The 27,955-nt window shown below is 44.4% G+C and overlaps 1 protein-coding gene across 1 annotated transcript; it reads right to left on the minus strand.

The window, feature by feature from the left end:
- Positions 1-2,689: 2,689 nt before the first annotated feature.
- LOC139373371 (trypsin-3-like) lies at positions 2,690-27,725 on the minus strand. Its single transcript, XM_071113811.1, has 6 exons — positions 27,634-27,725; positions 5,446-5,608; positions 4,895-5,056; positions 3,964-4,055; positions 3,405-3,541; positions 2,690-3,135 (listed from the first exon to the last, which is right to left on the minus strand). Exons 3-6 carry the CDS (start codon positions 4,930-4,932, stop codon positions 2,986-2,988), a joined length of 417 nt encoding a protein of 138 aa, XP_070969912.1. The 5' UTR covers positions 4,933-5,056; positions 5,446-5,608; positions 27,634-27,725; the 3' UTR covers positions 2,690-2,985.
- Between the last annotated feature and the right edge of the window lie 230 nt (positions 27,726-27,955).

The raw sequence follows: 27,955 nt of genomic DNA on the forward strand, positions 1-27,955 counted from the left end.
ATTGTGGGAAGCATTGAAGTTAACATGGGCCAGCATCCGTGTGGAAAGCTTTCAACAGCTTGTAGAGTCCATGCCCCGACGAATTAATGCTGTTCTGAGGGCAAATGTTTGGTATACTCAGTGTATATGTTAGAAGTTACAAACGTTATCATCATTAGCATAGCGTCATATCTCTCCTAATCTTTTCTATTAACCACGTGGGGACTGTCATTCACCCATTTACCACAACCTATGAGCACAATAACGCATATTCCTCTCACATACGCTCTCACTCTTGCAATTATCACCTTTCTGTGGTCATAAATCTTGGGATGTATTTACATGTCAAACTTACCCATGTTCTCTTTCTTGCTGTGATACAGCAAAAGTTACCGACAACTCTCCACCTCCAACTACACTGCTCAAAAAAATAAAGGGAACACTTAAACAACACAATGTAACTCCAAGTCAATCACACTTCTGTGAAATCAAACTGTCCACTTAGGAAGCAACACTGATTGACAATAAATTTCACATGCTGTTGTGCAAATGGAATAGACAGCAGGTGGAAATTATGGGCAATTAGCAAGACACCTCCAATAAAGGAGTGGTTCTGCAGGTGGTGACCACAGACCACTTCTCAGTTCCTATGCTTCCTGGCTGATGTTTTGGTCACTTTTGAATGCCGGTGTTGCTTTCACTTTAGTGGTAGCATGAGACGGAGTCTACAACCCACACAAGTGGCTCAGGTAGTGAGGCTCATCCAGGATGGAACATCAATGCGAGCTGTGGCAAAAAGGTTTGCTGTGTCTGTCAGCGTAGTGTCCAGAGCATGGAGGCGCTACCAGGAGACAGGCCAGTACATCAGGAGACGTGGAGGAGGCCGTAGGAAGGCAACAACCCAGCAGCAGGACCGCTACCTCCGCCTTTGTGCAAGGAGGAGCACTGCCAGAGCCCTGCAAAATGACCTCCAGCAGGCCACAAATGTGCATGTATCTGCTCAAACGGTCAGAAACAGACTCCATGAGGGTGGTATGAGGGCCCGACGTCCACAGGTGGGGGCTGTGCTTACAGCCCAACACCGTGCAGGACGTTTGGCATTTGCCAGAGAACACCAAGATTGGCAAATCTAGGATGTTATTTTAGTGTTCCCTTTATTTTTTTGAGCAGTGTATATTAACCTTATAAGGCCTGTCATTGGAACTCCTTTCTCCCAGCAGCCCGTCCATCACATCCTCTGGCTCTGAGGATCTTCCTTTGGAGACGAAGCCATTCCCCAAACCATTTAATAAAATGCCATATTGCATTCCATCTCTGTTGTTCATTTAGGTAAGCCTGTACTAGATTGAATTGCATGTTGAATATGCTCATGAATAGCCTCTTAGTGACACTTTAACGCAACTGGTTGATGTTATCATGTTTGTTATTTGTTCTTTCTTGCAGGGGGCGAAGACTCATTCCTCAGGGCCAAAGAGAGCTAGATAGAATTGCTGGTGAGATAGGTCATAACCTAACGTAGCAGGCGAAAAATAAATGTCTGAGCTGCGTTTCTCTCTTTCTGGGGAGGTTCTCTTCTGTACTATTGAACCAATCCAGTAAATATGGAGGAGTAGTTAAGATGGAGGTTAGAAGGGTGTACCATACTGATCAACTTATGTCTCTCTATTTACAGCTTCCTTCTGCAAACAACAAGCAGTGAGTGAAGTTCACAAGAATTATGATAGAAGAGAAGCCCACATTCCTGTCATGTTTTCCCTGCACTTTGACCTCCATTTGAACTACAAGTGAACCTTGTCGTGAAAAATCCTAATCAATTGAGAGATACTGTCATTTCTTCAAACAACCATTGATTAATTGTTGCAATAATGTAGCTGGTCAACAACCCACCCGTAGGTGATTCGTTGAGAGCCCAATGATTGAGTTGAGGCTTGCCTTATATAGCCCAACCTTGTTACATTTCCTTCACCCACCACAACTATATCATGTGCCGAACCAACAGATATCTATATTCGGAGTCCTCTGTGTTCTCCTGCAAGTCCTAACAACTGTTTGTTCTTAGAATAGAGGACAAGGAGAGACTTCATTCAGAACAGACACCTCGTTCTGAACATGCAGGTTTCAGAGTATAGAGAACGGGGGTAAGAACACGAGATGTGCAGAGCCGTGGTGAATTAGGTACAGAGTTATGTGAAAACAGCAACTTGCACATCCAGAGTAACAGGATTGTACACACCTATCATTTATATAAACCTTAAAGTAATGCACATTTTTCCCTTACAACCTATTCTTAACAACCTGAAAAAGACAATAGTTGATATCCCTTGTGACAGGCTTGGAATGCATCTCAAATGGCACCCTATTCCCTATATAGTGCACTACTTTGACATATTGAGTCCTGTTGGCCCAGGTCAAAAGTAGTGCACTAAATAGGAAATAGGGTGCCATTTGGGGGGTAACATACTGCAGGCTACAGCTCATTGAGAGATGAGAGGTCTCTTAGAACATGTTCTTTGAAAATATCCACATGTATTCCTGAAAGGAGGAGCCCAATATTATCAACTAGACTGTCTGTGAACATCACCTTCTCAGACTGCTGTGAAACAAAATGTTGAGAAAACGCAACGCCCCCCCCCAACAACTGTGTGGCTCACATGCTGTTCCCATCACAATGTGTTGTACCTGTCTGTGTTATGAAGAACAGTTTGAATCATTTTGAAGAAGAAAAAAACACACTGATAGGATTTATTGTAGTTCATTTCATAGATATAGCTTAAACTTCTCTGGGGGTAGGCTGTAGTCTGCACGGGATATAGTGTGTGTGTTCCAAACGGTATATTACTGACAGGGTGTGAGAGTGCTGCACAGTATCCCAACGTATTGACTGATACACTGGCTGTTGACTCAGAGGTAGAGTGAATGTTTCTGATTGGCATAGTTAGTGTGACCTTGAATGAGTGTGTGAGCATTACAGTACATGTGTGTGTGTGCAACACTGTGTATTTGTGTTTAGTTGCTGCTCATGATATCGCTGATCCAGTTGTTGTATTGGCAAACGCGGGCATAGACACTGGGGTGTCCCTCCTGGGCACACTCGTAACCCCAGGACACCACACCCTGCAGCTGACCATTACACACCAGGGGTCCACCGGAATCCCCCTGCGTGCACACACACACACACAGAGAAAGGCAGAGAGAGGGAGAGGATAAAAAGGTCAGAATTAAAGTTAATATTCTCAGGAGACTAACTGTAGTAAGACAATCTAAAGGAGAGTGTTGGGTAGAGGGTTCGAGAATACTATCAATACAAGTGGTAGGGGATGTAGAATGAAAGCAGGAAAAGGCTGTGGCTGAACCTGATAGTATAGTCAAACAGTCCTATATCGGTATCTCCACCCCCTTTTTCTCAGTGGTTTAGGCCGACTAACCTGACAGCTGCTGGCTCCTCCGTGCATGAATCCGGAGCATACCATGTTCTCTGTGAACAGATGGGGGTAAGCATTCTCGCAGATTCTGTGATCGATGATGGGCTGCCTCAGGCACTGGAGTTTAGTAGGAAAGCTGTCTGGCAAAGCAGAAATAAATCAATGAATATGCTATGCCACACTTACACAGCCTCTCATTCAACATACAGTATTCTTCACGAGAGGTGCTGTGTTGTGTGCATTCAAGTCAGCCCTAGACCGTTTGCGTTTGAAATGTTATGCATCATCTACACAAAAAAAGCATACCCTTCAAGTAAATTTGCTTTAATCAAAGAAAGCACTTATTAACTTCAAATCCCAATCCCCTCTGATTTCCCCTGTAGTGTGTGTCCTCTTTATCATGGCATAGTTATGGAACTGTAGAAAGGGCCCATAACCACTAATACAGGATTATTTTGTATTTGCCTAATAGTTTTACGTTTAAGATTGTGGGTTGGCTAGTTGCATCCTAAGCCTACGGTTAGGTGCAACTTCTACGTTTAGCTTCCAGCCTCTCACTTACTTCCATTGGGGATGGTGTTGCCCCAGCCGGACACCAGGCAGTTCTCGTCGGCTTGGGGGCAGCGGGAGGGCAGGGCCACAGTCTGGACGTAGCTGTAAAGTTCATGTTCAAATGTTATATTCCACCTAAATAGCAGCAGTCGGTACAAATTGAAACCCACAAGCATACAAATGGCATAGGCCTAACTAAATACATATTTATTTATAAATTGATAAAAGGACAAAAAAAAGGATCTTCAAGACTTAAAGAAGCTACTCTGAAAATATAGTTTACCAAGCTACCAATTACTTCACGCTGTAAGAAGTTAAGATACATTAAAGCTAACCTTAAGAAAAATACACTTTACTTAACTAGTTACTTAGAAAAAGTAGTGCACTACATCAAACTACTACTAAAAATTATCATATCTAAATATGAAATGTTATAGACTACAAATTGCCAGTCAAAATGTGCAATTTAGCCTATTAAACACAAAAAAAGTGAGAATTAGGTACACAAGTGTTTCAAGTGAGAATTAGACAAGTCTGATGCCAAAAAAGAAAGTATGTCAATTCTTGCCTACTTCACCAATATGTTATTTTAGAAAGAAGAGTAGTGTAGTTCCAGTAGTTAGCTACACCACTACATGGCAAAACAGTAATTAACTACTGAAAACACAACCAATATGTTATTTTAGAAAGAAGAGTAGTGTAGTTCCAGTAGTTAGCTACACCACTACATGGCAAAACAGTAATTAACTACTGAAAACACAACCAATATGTTATTTTAGAAAGAAGAGTAGTGTAGTTCCAGTAGTTAGCTACACCACTACATGGCAAAACAGTAATTAACTACTGAAAACACAAACAATATGTTATTTAGTTCAACGAACACAGAATTACTAGTTGAACTAAATGTAGTTCACTACTCCACAACACTGCTCATTAATCACCTGTTGAGGGTGGCAGGCTTGCTCAGCTTTATCAGCATGATGTCGTTGTCCAGGGTGTAACTGTCGTAGTTGGGGTGCTTGATTAGCTTGGCGGAGTCGATCCACTGCTCAGTGACCTCGTTCTGCTCGATGTTGTGCTCACCCAGACGCACCTGGATACGACTGAGGATCAGGAGAGGGTTTTAGGAAATCCATAATTTTGGAGTGAACGAAAAGTAAAGAACACATCTAAGATTGTGTGAAGTCCCGCGGTAGGCCAGCCATACGAAAATGTATGCACACGCTACTTGTAAGTCGCTTTGGAAAAAAAGCGACTGTGAAATGGCATATATTGAAATGTGGTTCTGTAGTAAACAATACATTTAGACTACTACCTGACCAACATCACCTATTATACCGGACTCTTTCCTGACCATATGATTATCTTACCAAGAAAGACTGTGTCCCACTTGTTATAGTCTATAACAAGTGGGCCCAATTAAAGGCTAAAACACCATGGGCTGACATCAAATAGGCCTACATCAGTTTAATAAAGCCCTGTCAGTACTTACGACTTGTGGCAGTGGGCAGCAGACACCACCCACTGGCTGGAGATCAGGGAGCCACCGCAGAAGTGGTAGCCAGCGTTCAGAGACACTTGGTAGGGCACGGAGTGGGCAGGGCACTCATACCCTCCGACAACCTTCTCATCCCTCTCCTCCACCGGGGCAGCAACTGAAACAATCAGGTGTGGAGTTAAGCCCGATCATACTTACATCCAGAAGAGTAGATCATAAGAGCCATAAGCTGATGGATCCGTTAACAAAGAAGATTTTTAAAACAGTTTAGTTAACAAGGATAGGCACATCAGTCCACTTTCCTGTAGAGTGATTTGTTTTTCTTACACACTGCTCCGAGCAAAGCCAGAAGAATCAGGGCTTTCATGTTTGTTTGTACGTATGGCGCTCACACAACCAAGGCTATATATACACTGTACCACTCCACGCTATCTCCACTTTTTCAAGGTACTGTTAAAACCAGTTCTTCCTGGGAAGAGGGCATATGGCTCCAGAACACATGGAGCCATTACCTAATTCAATATGGGTGTAGTATGGAACCAATAGGCCTCCAACTAGGGACCACGTTATGTTATCTACTGTATGACATTCCAAACGTAATGATAAACTATAGACTCAGGTAATTTGACAATTACCTAGACACCTGAAGTAATTGTGTGTGTTCAGTGACTCAAAAAGTCATATTCTCACATAATACATGATAACTTGCAACGTATAGGAATACTGTATATATCAGCACATTATTTTTATTTATAAATAAATACTGTTCTGGGTGCTCCTTTCCTGTTCTAGCCAGGGTCAGCAAGGAATATTATGTCAACTCAGATAACCTCATCAGTTCTGCCCTTATCATATTAGTTGTGTTTGTTTAAATGTACTTCTGAGTAGCCTTGGGAAATGTTGGGACACATATGAGATAGCATGTCCTAAGAGTTTAACAGTCCTTGAAACATGAGCCTGTGCAGTAGTTTGTAAAAAAAAGGTGTTCAATAACATAGGATAATTCAGATTCACACACATTCCTGAGTCACATCATGGTATCTACTGTATGACATTCCAAACATAAGAATAAACTATAGGCCTCCAACTAGCCGCGTCCTCAGAGCATGCACAGACCAGCTGGCTGGTGTGTTTACAGACATATTCAATCAATTCCTATCCCAGTGTGATGTTCCCACATGCAAGAAAGCTAAGGTAACTGAGCTAAATGACTACCGCCCTGTAGCACTCAATTCTGTCATCATGAAGTGCTTTGAGAGACTAGTCAAGGACCATTTCACCTCCACCCTACCTGACACCCTAGACCCACTCCAATTTGCTTACCTCCACAATAGGTCCACAGACGACGCAATCGCAATCACACTGCCCTAACCCATCTGGACAAGAGGAATACCTATGTAAGAATGCTGTTCATTGACTACAGCTCAGCATTTAACACCATAGTACCCTCCAAACTCGTCATTAAGCTCGAGACCCTGGGCCTCAACCCCGTCCTGTGCAACTGGGTCCTGGACTTTCTGACGGGACGTCCCCAGGTGGTGAGGGTAGGAAACAACATCTCCACCCCGCTGATCCTCAACAATGGGGCCCCACAGGGGTGTGTTCTCAGCCCTCTCCTGTACTCCCTGTTCACCCATGCCTGCGTGGCCATGCACGACTCCAACTCAATCATCAAGTTTGCAGATGACACTACAGTGGTAGGCTTGATTACCAACAACAACGAGACGGCCTACAGGGAGGAGGTGAGGGCCCTCGGAGTGTGGTGTCAGGAAAATAACCTCACACTCAACGTCAACAAAACAAAGGAGATGATCGTGGACTTCAGGAAACAGCAGAGGGAGCAGCCCCCTATCCACATCGATGGGACAGTAGTGGAGAAGGTTGGAAGTTTTAAGTTCCTCGGCGTACACATCACGGACAAACTGAAATGGTCCACCCACACAGACAGCGTGGTGAAGAAGACGCAACAGCGCCTCTTCAACCTCAGGAGGCTGAAGAAATTTGTCTTGTCACCAAAAAACACTCACCAACTTTTACAGATGCACAATCGAGAGCATCCTGTTGGGCTGTAACACCGCCTGGTACGGCAACTGCTCCGCCCACAACCGTAAGGCTCTCCAGAGGGTAGTGAGGTCTGCACAACGCATTAACGGGGGCAAACTACGTGCCTTCCAGGACACCTACACCACCCGATGTCACAGGAAGGTCGAAAAGATCATCAAGGACAACAACCACCTGAGCCACTGCCTGTTCACCCCGCTATCATCCAGAAGGCCAGGTCAATACAGGTGCATCAAAGCGGGGACCGAGACTCTCTCAAGGCCATCAGACTGTTAAACAGTGAGTGGCTGCTGCCAACATACTGACTCAGATCTCTAGCCACTTTAATCATTCAAAAGTGTATTATGTATTAAATGTATCACTGGTCACTTTAAACAATGCCACTATATATAATGTTTACACACCCACAAGGGTGCGTTCTCAGCCCTCTCCTGTACCATTGTTCCTGTTATTACTCATCTCATACTGTGGGGAGAACAAGTATTTGATACACTGCCGATTTTGCAGGTTTTCCAACTTACAAAGCATGTAGAGGTCTGTAATTTTTATCACAGGTACACTTCAACTGTGAGAGACGGAATCTAAAAAGAAAAATCCAGAAAATCACATTGTATGATTTTTATTTTATCAAGTGTACCTATGATAAAAAATTACAGACCTCTACATGCTTTGTAAGTTGGAAAACCTGCAAAATCGGAAGTGTATCAAATACTTGTTCTCCCCACTGTATGTATATACTGCACTCTATACCATCTACTGCATCTTGCCATCTTTATGTAATACATGTCTCACTAGCCACTTTTATATGTTTACATACCCTACATTACTCATCTCATATGTATATACTGTACTCAATACCATCAACTGCATCTTGCCTATGCCGTTCGGCCATCGCTCATCCATATATTTATATATTCTTATTCATTCCTTTACACTTGTGTGTAAATGGTAGTTGTGTAATTGTTAGTTTACTTGTTAGATATTACTGCATGGTCGGAACTAGAAGCACAAGCATTTCGCTACACTCGCATTAAACATCTGCTAACCATGTGTATGTGACCAATAAAATGAGTTTTTCTTCAACCCACCCAACTCACGCCCTGGCCATACTAAAACAAAGACATAACAAAACGTCAGAACGTGACAATAGATGGCTTCGTTGTTTAACAACAAAATCGACGCATGCGCAACTATGGGGCAAAACAGATGGGATTTGCTTAGATTGACAGCATGTAAACTATATATCATCTCCAATGTTCATTGAAAACAAATACATTTGCACAATGAGCACTTGTCTCAAATACATTGTTACAGTTGTTGGTTTGCTAGCTAGTGAATTTTTGACATATTAGCATAGACGTGACAGTCAAAACACCTCAAAATAAAGCATGGATTCAAGAACAAGATAACATTTGCTGAAATGAGCCATCTATGATTCCCCACTTGGCAGCTTCTTGTCATTGTTGCTAGCTACAGTATCTGGCCATCCAGAATCACAACAACACACTGCCTTCTGCTCCATTGAAGTGTGCACATTGTTTTCGTGACGTTGTCAGCTAACCCGTCTATACGACCAGATAATAACTTTTTATATTTCTTTATTTTTTATTTAACCTTTATTTAACTAGGCAAGTCAGTTAAGAACAAATTCTTACTTACAATGACGATCTAGCCTATCTAACGACGCTGGGCGCCACCCTATGGGACTCCCAAACATGGCCGGTTGTGATACAGCCTGGAATCAAACCAGGGTCTGTAGTGACGCCTCTAGCACTGAGATGCAGTGCCCTAGACCGCTTGCACCACTCGGGAGCCCCTCTAAACTTGCAACATATAGGGATACTGTACATACCAGTAAACATTTTATTTATAAAAAATATTAAATACATTTCTCCTTTTCTAGCCAGGGTCAGCAAGCCAAATTATGACAACTCAGGTAACCTCATCGGTTCTGCCATTATCATATTAGTTGTGTTTGTTAAAATGTTCACTACATGACCAAAAGAATGTGGACACATGCTAATCGAACATCTCATTCCAAAATCATTGGCATTAATGTGGAGCTGGCCCCCCCTTTGCTGAGTGATCTTAGGCTTGTGTGTGGCTGCTTAGCCATGGAAACCCATTTCATGGGTTTCGACGAACAGTTATTGTGCTGACGTTGCTTCCAGAGGTAGTTTGGAACTAGGTAGTGAGTGTAGCAATTGAGGACAGTCCCGTTTTGTGAGCTTGTGTGGCCTACCACTTCATGGCTGAGTCGTTGTGCTTCTAGACATTATCACTTCACAATAACAGCACTTACAGTTGACCGGAGCAGCTCTTGCAGGGCAGAAATGTGACGAATTGAAGGTGCCGCGTTGAAAGTCACTGAGCTCTTCAGTAAGGTCATTCAACTACCAATGTTTGTCTATGGAGATCGCACGGCTGTGTGCTTGATATTATCACCTGTCAGCAACGGGTGTGGCTGAAATAGCCGAATTCACTCATTTGACGGGGTGTCCACATACTTTTGTATATATAGTGTACTTCTGAGTAGCTATGGGAAATGTTGGGATGCAAATGAGAACATGTCCTAAGACTTTCATCATCCTTGAAAAATTAGCCTGTGCAGTAGATTGAAAAAAAGGTGTTTAATAACATAAGATATGAATGATATATGAATGTTAGGGACTTATATATTATTCAGATTCACACTTATTCATCGGTGTCACATGTTATCTACTGTATGACAAAAGTAATATTCTCACATAATAAAACGGCTTCGTTGTTTAGCAACAAAACCGGTGCATGCGCAACTATGGGACAAAACACACAGGGTAGCTGCTTGTTTAGATCCATAACATGGACTCCAGGAGAACATTGCACCAGTGCAGATCCCAGTAAAGCATGGTGGACTGTTACATTCCTGACTATGGACTCCCCAACCACAAAGGTAGTAGTGGTGGTAGTGTGCATTTGGGAGCAGCTTATTGATGTTCTGTAACTTGTGTTCCTGGATAGCACAACGTTTTTGTTCCAGGGACTGAGACATTTCTCACCATTGAACTGCCCAATACAACGGCCGGAGAATGGGGTGGAGAAATCTGCCCATTCCTACCTCTCTCACAATTCGTTGAACCTTTCACAGGCCCACGAGAAGCAGGATAGCTTCTCCCGGCGATAAGTCCGAACATTCCACGGTGTGCAGTGCCCCCTCAGATCCAGAGATAAATCCGCAGCTTTAGTCAGCACAACCATCACTGACACGAGGAATCCCAGCGATAAAGGCGCAGGTAGATCAGGAACAAGTGCAGCAGAGCTATTCCCTATGTCAATCTGCGAACCTCTCGCAGCCACTCCCATTCACTTAGCAGCATGCCGCTGCCTTCGGTTTCCACACCTTGTGACATGGGACCAGCGCTGATTGGAACAAATCTTCTAGCTGTTCTCCATCTACTCCACTACTAGATGGAGGAGAAGCAGATGGAGACGACTTCATTGCTAGGCAAGTTCCAGGTATTTACAGGCCATTTGGATAGGGACAGATGACAAGGCGGGGAAACATCCATTAGGCCCGAGAGGCATCCAGCCACAGGAGTTGAGAATGTTCCAATTTGCATTTTCCCCATAAATCCGTGCATAATTGAGATTGAGAAGCATAGCCAGCTCATTTCTGTAATCCTCCATTAGCAAACAATTGCCGTATTGGAACCCCGAATTGCCAATATTGTCCCAGACAAAAGTGTAATAAACACAGCTTTACAGCGCTGAAAATGTTTGAACTATTCCAGACGAAGCGGGCTCCATTGCAGCCCAGCTAGCCAGTAGCAGGTTTTGACACAAGCACTTCTGAACAAAACAAAAATAAAACTTAGGAAACAACAGGTCGATGTGCAGGAGGTATCCGAGTTCGTGACAGGAAATTGTGCGTGGAAATTAGGTATGTTGATAGACCTACCTTGTACCCATCTTCCTCTACTACTTCACTGCCTCAGCATACAACATCTTCTGTACTACTCTGATCCTGGCAAACTTAACATGCCTTCCTCTCACCAGACGCTTCCGAGCTCCAGCACCATGGGCACCCCCACAGCTAACACACAAAACTTTTAAAATCGATACTACACAGTCCTTTGTGTCATGCCCTCCTGCACTCTTCTCACATATAAGAATCTCTCTCCTACACATGCTGCAACATGACCATAAGCTTGTCACCTAAAACACCATAATGGGTCCGGGACAAAAGCTCTCATGAGATAAATGACAAATCGGAATGTCGGAACTAGAAGCACAAGCATTTCGCTACACTCGCATTAACATCTGCTAACCATGTGTATGTGACAAATAAAATTTGATTTGACATCCTAACTTGACCTTGTTGGGCAAAGACAATGCATGAAAACTCAGCAGGGCAGACAATGTCCTCTCCAGTTGCACCACTCTCTTCACCGGGTTTGTGTTGCACCAAACGGTGGGCATCACAGACACCGGGAATCTTCAATTTAAGTTGATCCTCTTCCAACTTAAAGATGCACTATGCAGAAATTTCCACGCCATTTCCTGGTTGCTAAAATTAGAATAGTTCGCCTAATTTCAGTTTGTGTGACAAAACAATCAACTATAGTGTAGAGAATCATTGTACCATCTAAACCGCTCTGACAAATATTTTCCATAAGCAAAAATATTGCATTTTCAGCTGTTTGATGCTGGTGTACAAAACCAAAAGTAAAAGATGCAAAAACTAAACCTAAGAACATGAGGCATAGAAATAAAGCACACAGAACAGATCTACAGCTTCTTAGCTTTCAATGCGAATGACAGATCTATAACTCACATTTCTACGTCAATTTGGTTGGGTCGCGCAAAAAGTAACATATTGCAGTTTTAACGCCACCTGCTTCGGAGAGCAAAGCAAGTCACAGCTCTTGTCCCTAGTCGTGTGGTCCAGAGCACCCGCTCCCTCTGGACAGAAGAAACGCAAAAAATCATCACAAATCCACTTCAAGTTGCTTTCACCAACTCAACAGTCCCCAACCTCTTCTCCACCCAACCAAACACCACATATTAATCTGCTAGAAGGCAAGGATCCATTCTCTCCCACTGGACCAGAATCATCTTTGTCATCACCAGGAGGAGGCGCAAACCCGGCAGTCTTCACCGCACTTGCCACTGCAGTTAACTCATTCTCACTCTCATGCTCAATTTCCTTCTGTAGCTCTGCCATAAATTCTGTGTGATCCACCATTCCATATTCACTCAAAACATGTTCCACTTTTCACGTTTTTTCTGTCCACCATCTTACCCCCACCTAAGGGCCGACCGAGCAAGTCATTTCTGATATTGTTATGTAGCCTAGATCGTTTCCTTTAAAAATCATATGCTGGTGGGGTGTAGCCTGGGTTGCAGTTGAAGGCTGGTCAGTGTAAAGTTTGCGCTTCTGTCATATGGTGGCAACAGAAGGCTGTAACAGCACCTTGGGCACCACGGGGTTGTCAAGGAAATCATCTTTCTCCTTGTCCGAGGGACCTGACAGGTTGAGTCACAAGGCTCTCTCTCCTACTGCCACCAGGCTAATGGCACGGCCACAGCCTTGAATGGCTCCCCTAGACGTCCTGGATAGCCTTGCATCAGTTTGGCCTGGTACACCAGGAGCAGGGACATCACATTCAGAACTCTTCTGAACATGCGGCAGACAGGTAAACCTTCTGGTAAATGGAAGTGAAGAATCGATCCGCTGTTCCAGGAAGAGAGTGTCCCCGTCATAGACGAAGAACCAGGGTTAAGGTATTTGGGAAACTATAGGTCAATTACCAGTGGACTGGATTCTAATCCTCTCGCCGCCGTCATCATAGGATGGGACATCCTCATCCCCTTGGTCTGGAGCTAGGGCCTGGGCATGAGGGCCATTAGGGTACTGGTCGGAGGAAGTGAGAGTTAGAAATTTGAAGTTTTGAGAGTTTGAAGTTAGACATTTTAAAATGATGATAATACCCTTTGAGTGTAAAAGCTGTTTGAAAAGACAGAATTTTCAGCTCGTTTTGAATGGGTGGAGTTTTGGCCTGCCTGGTGACATCCCCATGCGGTATAAGTTAATAGACCCATAACAGAGAGTTTCAAACCTCTCTGCCAATAACAGGTAGTTTTTAACTAAACCTGTATGTCCAAGATTTTATGCTCTACAGGTGAATTACAGGAGAAGGTGATTCACTCAATCCAGTCCCTGAGGAGAATAGACGGGAAGCAGCCCCGTTGGGAGGGGCCATACCAAGTACTCCTGGTGACAGCCTTCACCGTGAGAATAGCTGAAAGAGCTACCGGGGTTCATATCACACATTGCAAGAGGGTAAGACACAATGACACTGTCGAACAATCACAGAGTTAGGAGAAGAACTGAATACCAATAGGGTTCGGGGGTTACTTCTCTAACAAAGATTCCCTGACCCCGCCCTATCCTCCCTGTGTGCGTTCGTAGAAGTGAAAGTGTGGGCTGGCCTCTGGCTGAGGATATGTTCTCCAGGAAAGGGTGGGACTTTACAGGAGTGCCGATTGGTCTGAGCTGTCTTATTGTGGGAGCCCTCGTCCTAATACATCATGACCCATCCGAGATGGAAGAAGGTGAAGTACAGTGAAGGTGAGGATTTTGGACTGTAATCCGGAGCGAGATAAATATTGCGTAAAGGTACGAATTACTATTAAAAACGTAAAGGAAGAGGATCTCGGGTTATGGTATGTTGGATTTGATCAGGTTTCAGTTGATACCCTAGTGCCATTCCGGGTAGAAGAGGTTAGGGCAGGTGATAGCTCTATAGTCAGGCAGAATACAAGCAGAGCCCCTGACAAAACAGATACTGACAGTGGAGTCGTAAAGAGCCATGGGCCGGGGCGGATAGCTCAGACGAAAGATCTTAAGGAAGTGATTGGAGGTGGAAACTGGTTATGGTTATACAGCCAGATCAGTAGCGAAAGAATAAGGTTATGCCTGAGCCACAGCAAAACCTCAGTTGACAACTATCCCCTTCCCCTTTCCATTTGATGGAATTGATTCACCCAGGGGAATGGCCTGTATGGTAAAGCTGTTCATGAAGGCAGGGAAGCCAGAAAATGACAGTTGCATTGATCTGCATGTATCCCCATGTGCCCAGGACATCCAGACTTCCCCCTTTCAGTTACAGGCGGACATTATTATTGTATAGCTCGATACATCACACACGGATGGGACGTAGGGAAAGTAAGAACATGCAATAGGACAGAGAACGTTACAACTGATGAGACTATGAGGGATCTGACAGGCTGGTTGAGCTCCGGGGATTTCAGTAAGATAAAGAGGATAAGGGCTGACGTCTGGTGGTTGTGTGGGGGAATGACGTTATGGCCGAATCTGCCTACGAATTGGACAGGCCTATGTGCTCTTGTACATTTAGGAATGCCTTTCACCCTCATCCAACACCATGACATAGTGTTGGCAAGATGGGAGACAGAGCGACTAGTTTGATGGCATAGCAGAATAGGATAACATTAGATATGCTACTAGCTGAGAAGGGAGGGGTGCTGTCACGAATCCCGCCGAAGATGGTGCCTCTTCCTGTTCGGGCGGCGGTCGTCGTCGCCGGCCTATTAGCTGCCATCGATTCCCTTTCCTTTTGTTTCTGTTAGTTGGGTCTAATTGGTTACACCTGTTTTGAGTTAGTTTTGTTTGTAGGCTATTTAAGGGTACTAGGCCTGCTGGGTATTGTGCGGGCTTGTTCTCTGTTTATTGGTGTTGGTTGATTAGTGTGATCTCTATTTTTCCGGACAGTTTTAGTCCTGTTTATTTTGGACGGGTTGTTTCATGCGCCCTTGTGTTTTGCATGTCCGTGTCTCCCCTGTCTTTGGAATAAAAGTATCCACGTACGGAATTACCTACTCTCTGCGCTTGTCTCCTCTACTCACCATTCATAGAAGTCATAACAGAAGCCCGCACCCACTGAATGGAGTCAGCAGGAGCAGCGACCACCCCTCTCCCAACTATGGAAGAGCGCGTCCATCATCATACAGCTGTCCTCCATCGGATCGGTTCAGCGATGGACCAGATGATGGAGAGGATGGAGCGATGGGAGAGGAGTGGTCTACCAACGTCTACCCCAGCTCCCCCACAGACAACGCCACCCACTCCACCTACGTCGTCAGCTGGGTCCAGCACATTGCGTCTCTCCCCCCCCGAAGGAGTACGATGGAGCGGCGGCTGGGTGCCAGGGATTTTTGCTCCAGCTCGAGCTCTAACTGGCTACCGTGCGTCCGACTCCCTCGGGTGAGGTGTGAGCCTCCTCGTCTCCTGTTTGTCGGGTAGGGCCCTGGACTGGGCCAACGCTGTCTGGAACAGCCCAGACTCGGCTCGGGACCACTACCTGGAGTTCACCCGGCGTTTTCGAGCTGTGTTCGACCACCCACTAGAGGGCAAAGCGGGAGGATAAACGAGGTGTGTTATAGATTGCAACTTCTCTCTTACTATCGCATTAACCCCTCGTTTCATGTGTCTCTCCTCGGGCCGGTGGTAGCTGGTCCCCTACAAGAAGGACATTGAGGGGTCCCCGGCGTACACAGTACGAGCTACTCTGGACTCGAGACGCCGGGTGAGGGACCTGCAGTACCTCGTGGACTGGGAGGGGTACTGTCCGGAGGAGAGGTGCTGGGTACATTTTAGATCCTTCCATCTTGAAGGATTTCCACCGCCTCCAACCGGAACGCCCCGCGCATCGTCCTCCGGGTCGTCCTCGAGGCCGGGGTTTGCGCACTGCGGGAGCCGCGCGTCAGGGGGGGATACTGTTACGAATCCCGCCGAAGATGATGCCTCTTCCTGTTCGGGCGGCGCTCGGCGGTCGTCGTCGCCGGCCTATTAGCTGCCATCGATTCCCTTTTGTTTCTGTTAGTTGGGTCTAATTGGTTACACCTGTTTTGAGTTAGTTTTGTTTGTAGGCTATTTAAGGGCACTAGGCCCGCTGGGTATTGTGCGGGCTTGTTCTCTGTTTATTGGTGTTGGTTGATTAGTGTGGTCTCTATTTTTCCGGACAGTTTTAGTCCTGTTTATTTTGTTTCATGCGCCCTTGTGTTTTGCATATCCGTGTCTCCGCTGTCTTTGGAATAAAAGTATCCACGTACAGAATTACCTGGTCTCTGCGCTTGACTCCTCCACTCACCATTCATAAAAGTCATAACAGGTGCATGATATTTGGAACAATCTTCATCCCAAATAACACAGCTCCGGATGGATCAGTGACCAAGGCCCTGGCTGGTTTAACCACCTTAGCTCACGAATTAGCAGAAAACTCTGGGGTGGATACTTCTCTGACGAGTTGGTTTGACAGTATTTTTGGAAAATTTAAAAATGTCATGATCACTGCGTTGTGGGCAACCTTCACCTGTGTGACTGTGTTAGTTTTGTGCGGATGTTGTTTGATTCCGTGCGTGAGAGGTCTCATTAGCAAGACTCTGGAGAAATCGATGACACATCAGATGGTGAGATACGGACCGATGCCGAGCTCTGACCAGTGGAATGATGAATACATACCCCGAGACCTAGTAGATGGACCCAGCTCCTTCACTTACGAGGAGCCTATGTTAGATGAGACCATCTTGTTTTGATGTTTAGACCGTTTTTTTTAATGAAGATTATAACGAAAATCCTGACAAGAAGAGTTATGATTCTGATGTAGGCCTAGAACAGTCATTGTAAATACATATATTGTTTTTCTGTGTGGTTGATTTGGAGTATATTGGATAATTCTAATAAAAATGTGTGATTAAATGTTGAATATTTAGTCAAAGGGTGGATTGTTATGAATTGTATGTATGTATAATGACTAAATTATGTATACATTTAAAGTAATGATAGGACTATATCTAACAGAATTCTACCCTGTCAATGTATAATGATGAAGAATGTTTGTCCATGAGAAGGAGGGACTGTTAGCAGGCAAGGAACTGTGGCAGACAACTTGTGACCACTGTGAAACTGATAACAGGGAAGGAAGTCTCCCCATCCAGGGAGGGGAGAAACCTTGGGCTTGCAGTAGATTGTGTAACATGTTGCAGGATGTGATAAGCAATGTATGAGTAGGAGAAGACTTGTAAACTATATTGTCATTGTCTGAGAGGAGGGACATTTATGACGAAATGAGAGGTATATAAACCAATGTACATGAAATGATAAGCAGAGCTCTCGTAAATAAACGTTGCTGACTATTGTTGGCTGGCCTCTGTCTGTTTCATTTCAACAAGAATCTTGCAAATTCTTGTTGAAAATTTCTACCAGACCGAGTAGTTTAATTGAAGTTCAGTTTATGAACATTGAGAACATAATTCTCGTGACATTTTCTGAAAGCATAGTAATAACACATTGGGAATTCAACAAGCTTTTGTCTGTCTTTTTGAGTGTGTGAAAATAGGTTGCTATCTACCAAAGGTTACCCAATTCTCCAAGTTGAAATGACGTGGTGTGCCCAGTGGTGTGCCCAATTTCATTGAACCAACGTGGAATAGACGTTGTGCTGACTGACGTCTGTGCCTAGTGGGCTATTCCCTATACGGGTTTGGTCAAAAGTTGTTTCCTAAATAGGCAATAGGGTGCCATTTGGGACATAACCTAAAACTATATAGTTGATATGCACTGTTACATTTTGTTTAGTTCTTACTCTGGCTTTGTTGGTATAACATGGTTTGAACTAATGCCCTCTCGTTCTCTCAGTGCTGCCTGTGGTGAAGTGACTAAAGTATATCCAACATTTATTCAAATTTAAGAGGAAGTCCAGCTGAGAATCTAGAGAAATTATCTGTGCTGAAGTAAACCTAACAAAACTGGATTTTTATATTTATCCTGTTTTCTTTTAAACTCCTTCAGAAATGAGGCTCTGTTCAGCTTGTAAAGGGTCATCACACTCCAAAATCAAAGTTTGTGAGACATTTTCAGACCTCAAAAGTGGACTTGAGATAGATCCATGTCCCAGTCCATATATTGTGTACATCCAACTATATGCAGACAACCATAAATGAATGGAAAACATAAATACCATATAATGTTCTGATCTCATTCGGTGATAGTTCTAGCTCTACATTTCTACATTGAATAAAAATGTTATATGGTGAAATATTGGCAAAATGGAAACAAATAGATCCCCACTGCATTTAAGCTCCAATGAAGCTATTGATATATCAATATCAAATAATTTCTAGTTTACAATTAAATACCTTACTGTGATTGTTTTAAATTAAAATGGTTCAAAATAAATTATTAGCTAGCGTAGCATTTAGCGTAGCATTCAGCGGGCAACATTTTCACAAAAACAAGAAAAGCATTCAAATAAAATAATTTACCTTTGAAAACATCCGAAGTTCTTCAATGAGGAGACTCTCAGTTAGATAGCAAATGTTCAGTTTTTCCAAAAAGATTCTTTGTGTAGGAGAAATCGCTCCGTTTTGTTCATCGCGTTTGGCTACCAAAAAAAACAGAAAATTCAGTCATCAAAACGCCAAACTTTTTTCCATAATATCGACTGAAACATGGCAAACGTTGTTTAGAATCAATCCTCAAGGTGTTTTTCACATATCTCTTCGATGATATATCGTTCATGGAAGTCTGGTTTCTCCTCTGAATCACATGGAAGAATACTTGCAGCTGGAGATTACGCACCAATTCCGACGCAGGACACCAGGCGGACACCTGGTAAATGTGGTCTCTTATGGTCAATCTTCCAATGATATGCCTACATATACGTCACAATGCTGCAAACACCTTGGGGAAACGACAGAAAGTGTAGGCTCATTCCTTGCGCATTCACAGCCATATAAGGAGAAAATGGAAAACAGCGCCTCAAAAATTTTGCTCACTTTCTGTTTGAAGTTTCATCTTGGTTTCGCCTGTAGCATCAGTTCTGTGGCACTCACAGATAATATCTTTGCAGTTTTGGAAACGTCAGAGTGTTTTCGTTCCAAAGCTGTCAATTATATGCATAGTCGAGCATATTTTCGTGACAAAATATCTTGTTTAAAACGGGAACGTTTCTCATCCAAAAATGAAATACTGCCCCTAGAGTTAACAGGTTAACCTCTAGTGACTCCCCATCCCGCGTGAGGGAGCGTAATCATCGACTGACACTAATTAGCATAACGCAACAGACAAATATTCCTAGAAAATATTCCTATTCATGAAAATCACAAGTGAAATGTATTGAGACACAGCTTAGCCTTTTGTTAATCACCCTGTCATCTCAGATTTTCAAAATATGCTTTACAGCAAAAAGCTAGAAAAGCATCCTCGGCTCTGCCGAACGTCCCGTGTTCCCCCCCAAAATGTAAAGGGGCTGCCTCTCCTGGCCACGCTGCAACGATCCTCTTCCTGTGAATGACTGGACCAAAGCGCAGCATGAGACGTGTTCATGATATTTTATTAAAACCAGAACACTAGAACAAAGAATAACAAAGAGGAAAACGAACAGTTCTGTGAGGAAACTAACTATACAGAAAACAACTACCCACAAAACCCATGTGGGCAAGAGCTACCTAAGTATGGTTCCCAATCAGAGACAATGATAGACAGCTGTCCCTGATTGAGAACCATACCCGGCCAAAAACAAAGAAAAACAAAAACATAGAAAAAAAGAACATAAAATGCCCACCCTAGTCAAATCAAATCAAATTTTATTTGTCACATACACATGATTAGCAGATGTTAATGCGAGTGTAGCGAAATGCTTGTGCTTCTAGTTCCGACAATGCAGTAATAACCAACAAGTAATCTAACTAACAATTCCAAAACTACTGTCTTATACACAGTGTAAGGGGATAAAGAATATGTACATAAGGATATATGAATGAGTGATGGTACAGAGCAGCATAGGCAGGATACAGTAGATGGTATCGAGTACAGTATATACATGAGGTGAGTATGTAAACAAAGTGGCATAGTTAAAGTGGCTAGTGATACATGTATTACATAAGGATGCAGTCGATGATATAGAGTACAGTATATACGTATGCATATGAGATGAATAATGTAGGGTAAGTAACATTATATAAGGTAGCATTGTTTAAAGTGGCTAGTGATATATTTACATAATTTCCCATCAATTCCCATTATTAAAGTGGCTGGAGTTGAGTCAGTGTCAGTGTGTTGGCAGCAGCCACTCAATGTTAGTGGTGGCTGTTTAACAGTCTGATGGCCTTGAGATAGAAGCTGTTTTTCAGTCTCTCGGTCCCAGCTTTGATGCACCTGTACTGACCTCGCCTTCTGGATGATAGCGGGGTGAACAGGCAGTGGCTCGGGTGGTTGATGTCCTTGATGATCTTCATGGCCTTCCTGTAACATCGGGTGGTGTAGGTGTCCTGGAGGGCAGGTAGTTTGCCCCCGGTGATGCGTTGTGCAGACCTCACTACCCTCTGGAGAGCCTTGCGGTTGTGGGCGGAGCAGTTGCCGTACCAGGCGGTGATACAGCCCGCCAGGATGCTCTCGATTGTGCATCTGTAGAAGTTTGTGAGTGCTTTTGGTGACAAACCGAATTTCTTCAGCCTCCTGAGGTTGAAGAGGCGCTGCTGCGCCTTCTTCACGATGCTGTCTGTGTGAGTGGACCAATTCAGTTTGTCTGTGATGTGTATGCCGAGGAACTTAAAACTTGCTACCCTCTTCACTACTGTTCCATCGATGTGGAGAGGGGGGTATTCCCTCTGCTGTTTCCTGAAGTCCACAATCATCTCCTTAGTTTTGTTGACGTTGAGTGTGAGGTTATTTTCCTGACACCACACTCCGAGGGCCCTCACCTCCTCCCTGTAGGCCGTCTCGTCGTTGTTGGTAGTCAAGCCTACCACTGTTGTGTCGTCCGCAAACTTGATGATTGAGTTGGAGGCGTGCGTGGCCACGCAGTCGTGGGTGAACAGGGAGTACAGGAGAGGGCACAGAACGCACCCTTGTGGAGCCCCAGTGTTGAGGATCAGCGGGGTGGAGATGTTGTTGCCTACCCTCACCACCTGGGGGTGGCCCGTCAGGAAGTCCAGTACCCAGTTGCACAGGGCGGGGTCGAGACCCAGGGTCTCGAGCTTGATGACGAGCTTGGAGGGCACTATGGTGTTAAATGCCGAGCTGTAGTCGATGAACAGCATTCTCACATAGGTATTCCTCTTGTCCAGATGGGTTAGGGCAGTGTGCAGTGTGGTTGAGATTGCATCGTCTGTGGACCTATTTGGGCGGTAAGCAAATTGGAGTGGGGTGTCGGGTAGGGTGGAGGTGATATGGTCCTTGCCTAGTCTCTCAAAGCACTTCATGATGACGGAAGTGAGTGCTACGGGGCGGTAGTCGTTTAGCTCAGTTACCTTAGCTTTCTTGGGAACAGGAACAATGGTGGCCCTCTTGAAGCATGTGGGAACAGCAGACTGGTATAGGGATTGATTGAATATGTCCGTAAACACACCGGCCAGCTGGTCTGTGCATGCTCTGAGGGCGCGGCTGGGGATGCCGTCTGGGCCTGCAGCCTTGCGAGGGTTAACACGTTTAAATGTCTTACTCACCTCGGCTGCAGTGAAGGAGAGTCCGCATGTTTTCGTTGCAGGCCGTGTCAGTGGCACTGTATTGTCCTCAAAGCGGGCAAAAAAGTTATTCAGTCTGCCTGGGAGCAGGACATCCTGGTCCGTGACTGGGCTGGATTTCTTCTTGTAGTCCGTGATTGACTGTAGACCCTGCCACATGCCTCTTGTGTCTGAGCCGTTGAATTGAGATTCTACTTTGTCTCTGTACTGACGCTTAGCTTGTTTGATAGCCTTGCGGAGGGAATAGCTGCACTGTTTGTATTCGGTTATGTTACCAGTCACCTTGCCCTGATTAAAAGCAGTGGTTCGCGCTTTCAGTTTCACGCGAATGCTGCCATCAATCCACGGTTTCTGGTTAGGGAATGTTTTAATCGTTGCTATGGGAACGACATCTTCAACGCACGTTCTAATGAACTCGCACACCGAATCAGCGTATTCGTCAATATTGTTATCTGACGCAATACGAAACATGTCCCAGTCCACTTGATGGAAGCAGTCTTGGAGTGTGGAGTCAGCTTGGTCGGACCAGCGTTGGACAGACCTCAGCGTGGGAGCTTCTTGTTTTAGTTTCTGTCTGTAGGCAGGGATCAACAAAATGGAGTCGTGGTCAGCTTTTCCGAAAGGAGGGCGGGGCAGGGCCTTATATGCGTCGCGGAAGTTAGAGTAACAATGATCCAAGGTTTTTCCACCCCTGGTTGCGCAATCGATATGCTGATAAAATTTAGGGAGTCTTGTTTTCAGATTAGCCTTGTTAAAATCCACAGCAACAATGAATGCAGCCTCCGGATAAATGGATTCCAGTTTGCAAAGAGTCAAATAAAGTTTGTTCAGAGCCATCGATGTGTCTGCTTGGGGGGGGGGGGGGATATATACGGCTGTGATTATAATCGCAGAGAATTCTCTTGGTAGATAATGCGGTCTACATTTGATTGTGAAGAATTCTAAATCAGGTGAATTCTAAATCAGGTGAACAGAAGGATTTGAGTTCCTGTATGTTTCTTTCACCACACCATGTCTCGTTAACCATAAGGCATACGCCCCCGCCCCTCTTCTTACCAGAAAGATGTTTGTTTCTGTCGGCGCGATGCGTGGAGAAACCCGCTGGCTGCACCGCCCCCGATAGCGTCTCTCCAGTGAGCCATGTTTCCGTGAAGCAAAGAACGTTAGTCTCTGATGTCCCTCTGGTATGCTACCCTTGCTCGGATTTCATCAACCTTGTTGTCAAGGGACTGGACATTGGCGAGAAGGATGCTAGGGAGTGGTGCACGATGTGCCCGTCTCCGGAGTCTGACCAGAAGACCGCCTCGTTTCCCTCTTTTTCGGAGTCGTTTTTTTGGGTCGCTGCATGGGATCCATTCCGTTGTCCTGGGTGAACACAGAACACAGAACACAGGATCCGCGTCGCGAAAAACATATTCTTGGTCGTACTGATGGTGAGTTGACGCTGATCTTATATTCAGTAGTTCTTCTCGACTGTATGTAATGAAACCTAAGATGACCTGGGGTACTAATGTAAGAAATAACACGTAAAAAAACAAAACACTGCATAGTTTCCTAGGAACGCGAAGCGGCGCCTAACTAAAATAGAGAATAAAAGACTATGGCCAGGGCATGACACCATCAGACACCCACAACTGTGATTAACGTGCACTGTCCCTTTAAAATAAAATTAACTCAACCTACAATCCCCTTTCCCGACATGGTTCCACGTAATGGAAACAGATAATGTTTAGAATACATTAACTTCCTGTTCAAATTCACTGGTGTTACCTAAACAATCAAACCAAAAATCATCAACTAGGAACTATCACAAAACTTTTACGATTCAACTATTCAGACCTCCATCTCTTACAGCCAAATATAGCCCAGTGAGCGCCACCAACCAGTGATGCCCACCTAGCAATTTTGTTGCTAGTTTTAGCATCGTTTTAGATTAGACTGCCCTGACAAATTTGGCTACTTTTAAAAATGTATTTGGAACTTTTAGCAACTTTAAAAGTGACTCAAAGCTATAATGCACGCATTTTCCCTCTAAATGACACAAACAATTTTCTCTGTCACAACATCATTGCCTGGCTGCAAAAGTGCATTGTGAGTGACGTCAGCAGCAGGCGCCCAGCCCGTACCCAGGCAGCAGCAGTTTCAGCGAATTGCAAATCATTGTTGGCTGACAGCAGTAGTATGGGTTCGACAAGCCAAACCCAATGAATATAGTTGGTCACAAATGTTTGATCTTGAACAGAACTTACAACATCAATCAAAATGGTACTGCCAGAAGTACAGAAAAGAGTGGGAGTCTGTACCTGAACAACTGTCAAATCAATTTGAGTAACGTTATTGTGTATTCTACGTAATGACGCAACTTACCCTGAAAATTAGTTGGCAACACTGCAACCAATTCTCTTATTCCTTTTGAAAATGATCCCAAATTATGGTGGAAAATAAGTATTTGGTCACCTACAAACAAGCAAGATTTCGGGCTCTCACAGACCTGTAACTTCTTCTTTAAGAGGCTCCTCTGTCCTCCACTCGTTACCTGTATTAATGGCACCTGTTTGAACTTGTTATCAGTATAAAAGACACCTGTCCACAACCTCAAACAGTCACACTCCAAACTCCACTATGGCCAAGACCAAAGAGCTGTCAAAGGACACCAGAAACAAAATTGTAGACCTGCACCAGGCTAGGAAGACTGCAATAGGTAAGTAGCTTGGTTTGAAGAAATCAACTGTGGGAGCAATTATTAGGAAATGGAAGACATACTAAGACCACTGATAATCTCACTCGATCTGGGGCTCCACGCAAGATCTCCCCCCGTGGGGTCAAAATGATCACAAGAACGGTGAGCAAAAATCCCAGAACCACACGGGGGGACCTAGTGAATGACCTGCAGAGAGCTGGGACCAAAGTAACAAAGCTTACCATCAGCAAGGGCATTGAAGATGAAACGTGGCTTGGTCTTTCAGCATGACAATGATCCCAAACACACCGCCCGGGCAACGAAGGAGTGGCTTCGTGAGAAGCATTTCAAGGTCCTGGAGTGGCCTAGCCGGTCTCCAGATCTCAACCCCATAGAAAATCTTTGGAGGGAGTTGAAAGTCCGTGTTGCCCAGCAACAGCCCCAAAACATCATTGCTCTAGAGGAGATCTGCATGGAGGAATGGGCCAAAATACCAGCAACAGTGTGTGAAAACCTTGTGAAGACTTACAGAAAGCGTTTGACCTCTGTCATTGCCAACAAAGGGTATATAAAAGTATTGAGAAACTTTTGTTATTGACCAAATACTTATTTTCCACCATAATTTGCAAATAAATTCATTAAAAATCCTACGTGATTTTCTGTATTTTTTTTTTTTCATTTTGTCTGTCATAGTTCAAGTGTACCTATGATAAATTACAGGCCTCTCTCCTCTTTTTAAGTGGGATAACTTGCACAATTGGTGGCTGACTAAATACTTTTTTGCCCCATTGTATATACTGATGGAAAAGTTTACATCCAAACAGAATGTCGTAGAGCTCCTTTTCGATTTGAGCGTAGTTGATTTCACAGTCTGTGAGAGATTTGGAAGCGTAGCAGATGGGCTTTCCTTCTTGCAGTAGCACTGCACCTAGTCCATACTTCGACGCGTCCACTTGGAGTCTAAGCTCTTTGTTGGGGTCGTAGTAGGCAATGATTGGTCCTGGTTCTCTCGTGATCAAGTCTTTCACATTCTGGAAAGCAATGTTGTGTTGCTTGTCCCAGAGAAACTCACTGGACTGCTTTAGCAGTTGACACAGGGGTGCATTAGCATTGGAGAGGCTGGGTGCGAACTTGGCTAAGTAGTTGGCCATGCCAAGTACTGTTTCCAGCTCTGCATGGTTCTTTGGTGGCTCAATTTCTTTTATGGGTAAGACCTTCTGTGGATCTGGCTTGATTCCAGTTGCTGTGAGAAGATGTCCGAAGTAGCTGACCTCTGTAGCGCCAACTGTGCTCTTCTCGGGGTTGTGCCGGACTCCTCTCTCGTGGGATCTTTGCAGCATCAAACAGATTTCGGTCGTGATCCTCTTTGATTCGACCATAGACAAGGATGTCGTCCACAATTGCCACAACTCCGTTGAGGCCTTCGTACACTTCGTCGATCTTTCACTGAAACTCGTCTTGGGCTGAGATAATCCCAAAAGGCAGGCGACGGAACCTGTAGTGTCCAAACGGTGTGTTGAATGTTGTGAGCTTAGATGACTCTTCTGTGAGCTTGATAGCCCAGTAGCCTGATCTAGCGTCCATGACACTGAAGTAGTGTGCTCCCGCTAGCTTGTGTGTGATTCAATCTAGCGTCGGTAAAGGACAATGATAGCCTTGTTCAAGTCTCTTAGGTCGAGACATACTCGGAGCCTGTGCGTGCTTTCTCCACCACCACTAACGCGTTTACCCAGTCAGTCGGTTCTGTAACCTTGGTGACTATGTCAGATTGCTCCATGCTCTCCAACTCTTTCTTCAGATGGGCACGGAGAGCAAGGGGAATCTTTCTCGGTGGGTAGACCACAGGGGTTGCATCTGGGTCAAGGTGAATGGTACATTCTCCTGGGAATAATCCTATTCCTGTAAAAACATCAGCAACCTCCTCCAGTAAATTGTCTGTCTCTACTGGTGCTGTCACTGATAAAACTAGCTTGATGAGGTCCATGTCTAAACATGCTTTAAGACCTAGCACTGCAGGTGCTCTAGTGTCAACAACATAAACGTGTAACATCATGTCACTTTCCTTGTATTTGCATTTGAAAGTGCATGTGCCTTTTACTGGGAGCTGTTCACCACCATAACCAGTCAGTCTGCGTGTGGCGGGCTGTATCAGATGTCAAGCTGCTGTACTTATTCAGAGGAATAATGTGCACCAGTGTCTAGTTTGAACTTTAGCTTTGTGCCTTGTGTTCCTATCTCAATGTCAGCAAAGGCTTGCTCTGTCTCTGATATATTACTTTTCTGTGTCACTGAATCAATAAACAGTTCATCAGCGTTTGACATTTCATCTTCACTCACTGTGTGTACTGTTTTTCCACGGTAAGCTCTGCACACTTTTGCAACATTTAGTACACTGTTTACCTTTAGCTGGGCAATTTCCTTGTTCGCCATGCACTTTGTATCCACAATATCCACATGTTTTGAGTCTGTGTCGCTTTGTTTTGGAGTTACGTGTCTCTCCGTTCTAAAAACGCGCTCTCTGTGCACCGGAGGTGTGCTTTGACGTCTGCCTGACTGCGTGCACTGCTTGTTCACGTGATGCGCTCGTGCTACCGCGCGAAATTATTTTCATCTGAGCCTGTGCTAGCTCGTGAGATCTGGCTATGTCCATAGCTTTGTCCAGCATTACCTCAGACCCAACATTCAAAAGTTTCTTTCACTCGCGGTGAGTGTATTCCAAATACAATACGGTCCCTGGCCATCTCATCCTTGTTTGCATAATCACAGTCTTTCACAAGCAGACGAAGCTCTGTCACAAACTGTTCAAAAGACTCGCTAGCTCCCTGTACTTTCTCATGGAATTTGTACCTAGCGACAATCGTATTGGTCTTCGGCGCAACATATGCTTCGAAACGATCGTAGTATATTTTCAGTACCTTTGATTCAGCCTCGGTTAGTGTCCGTGTGTTGTAAATCTCTCTCACTTTTTCACCGATCCAGAGGAGCAGGTTGCTGCATTTTTCCTCTTCTCCTCTGTCCTTCAGAGGACCCGTGAACATTAGCGCCACATGCTGTTTACACTTACGCCATGCATCGGGTAAGTTTGACTCCCAGTCCATTCGAGGTGAAGGAACTCCAGAAAAATCCATCTTGTAAGACCTTTTACTCTGACAACATGTCTTGTTTTGCACACTTTGTACAAAATAATAAAATGCAGTACTACAGGATATTTCTTAATGTAGCTCTTTATTAGCTAGC

The sequence above is a fragment of the Oncorhynchus clarkii genome, chromosome 18 (assembly GCF_045791955.1).
Source record: "Oncorhynchus clarkii lewisi isolate Uvic-CL-2024 chromosome 18, UVic_Ocla_1.0, whole genome shotgun sequence".
NCBI classification, from domain to species: Eukaryota; Metazoa; Chordata; class Actinopteri; order Salmoniformes; family Salmonidae; genus Oncorhynchus; species Oncorhynchus clarkii.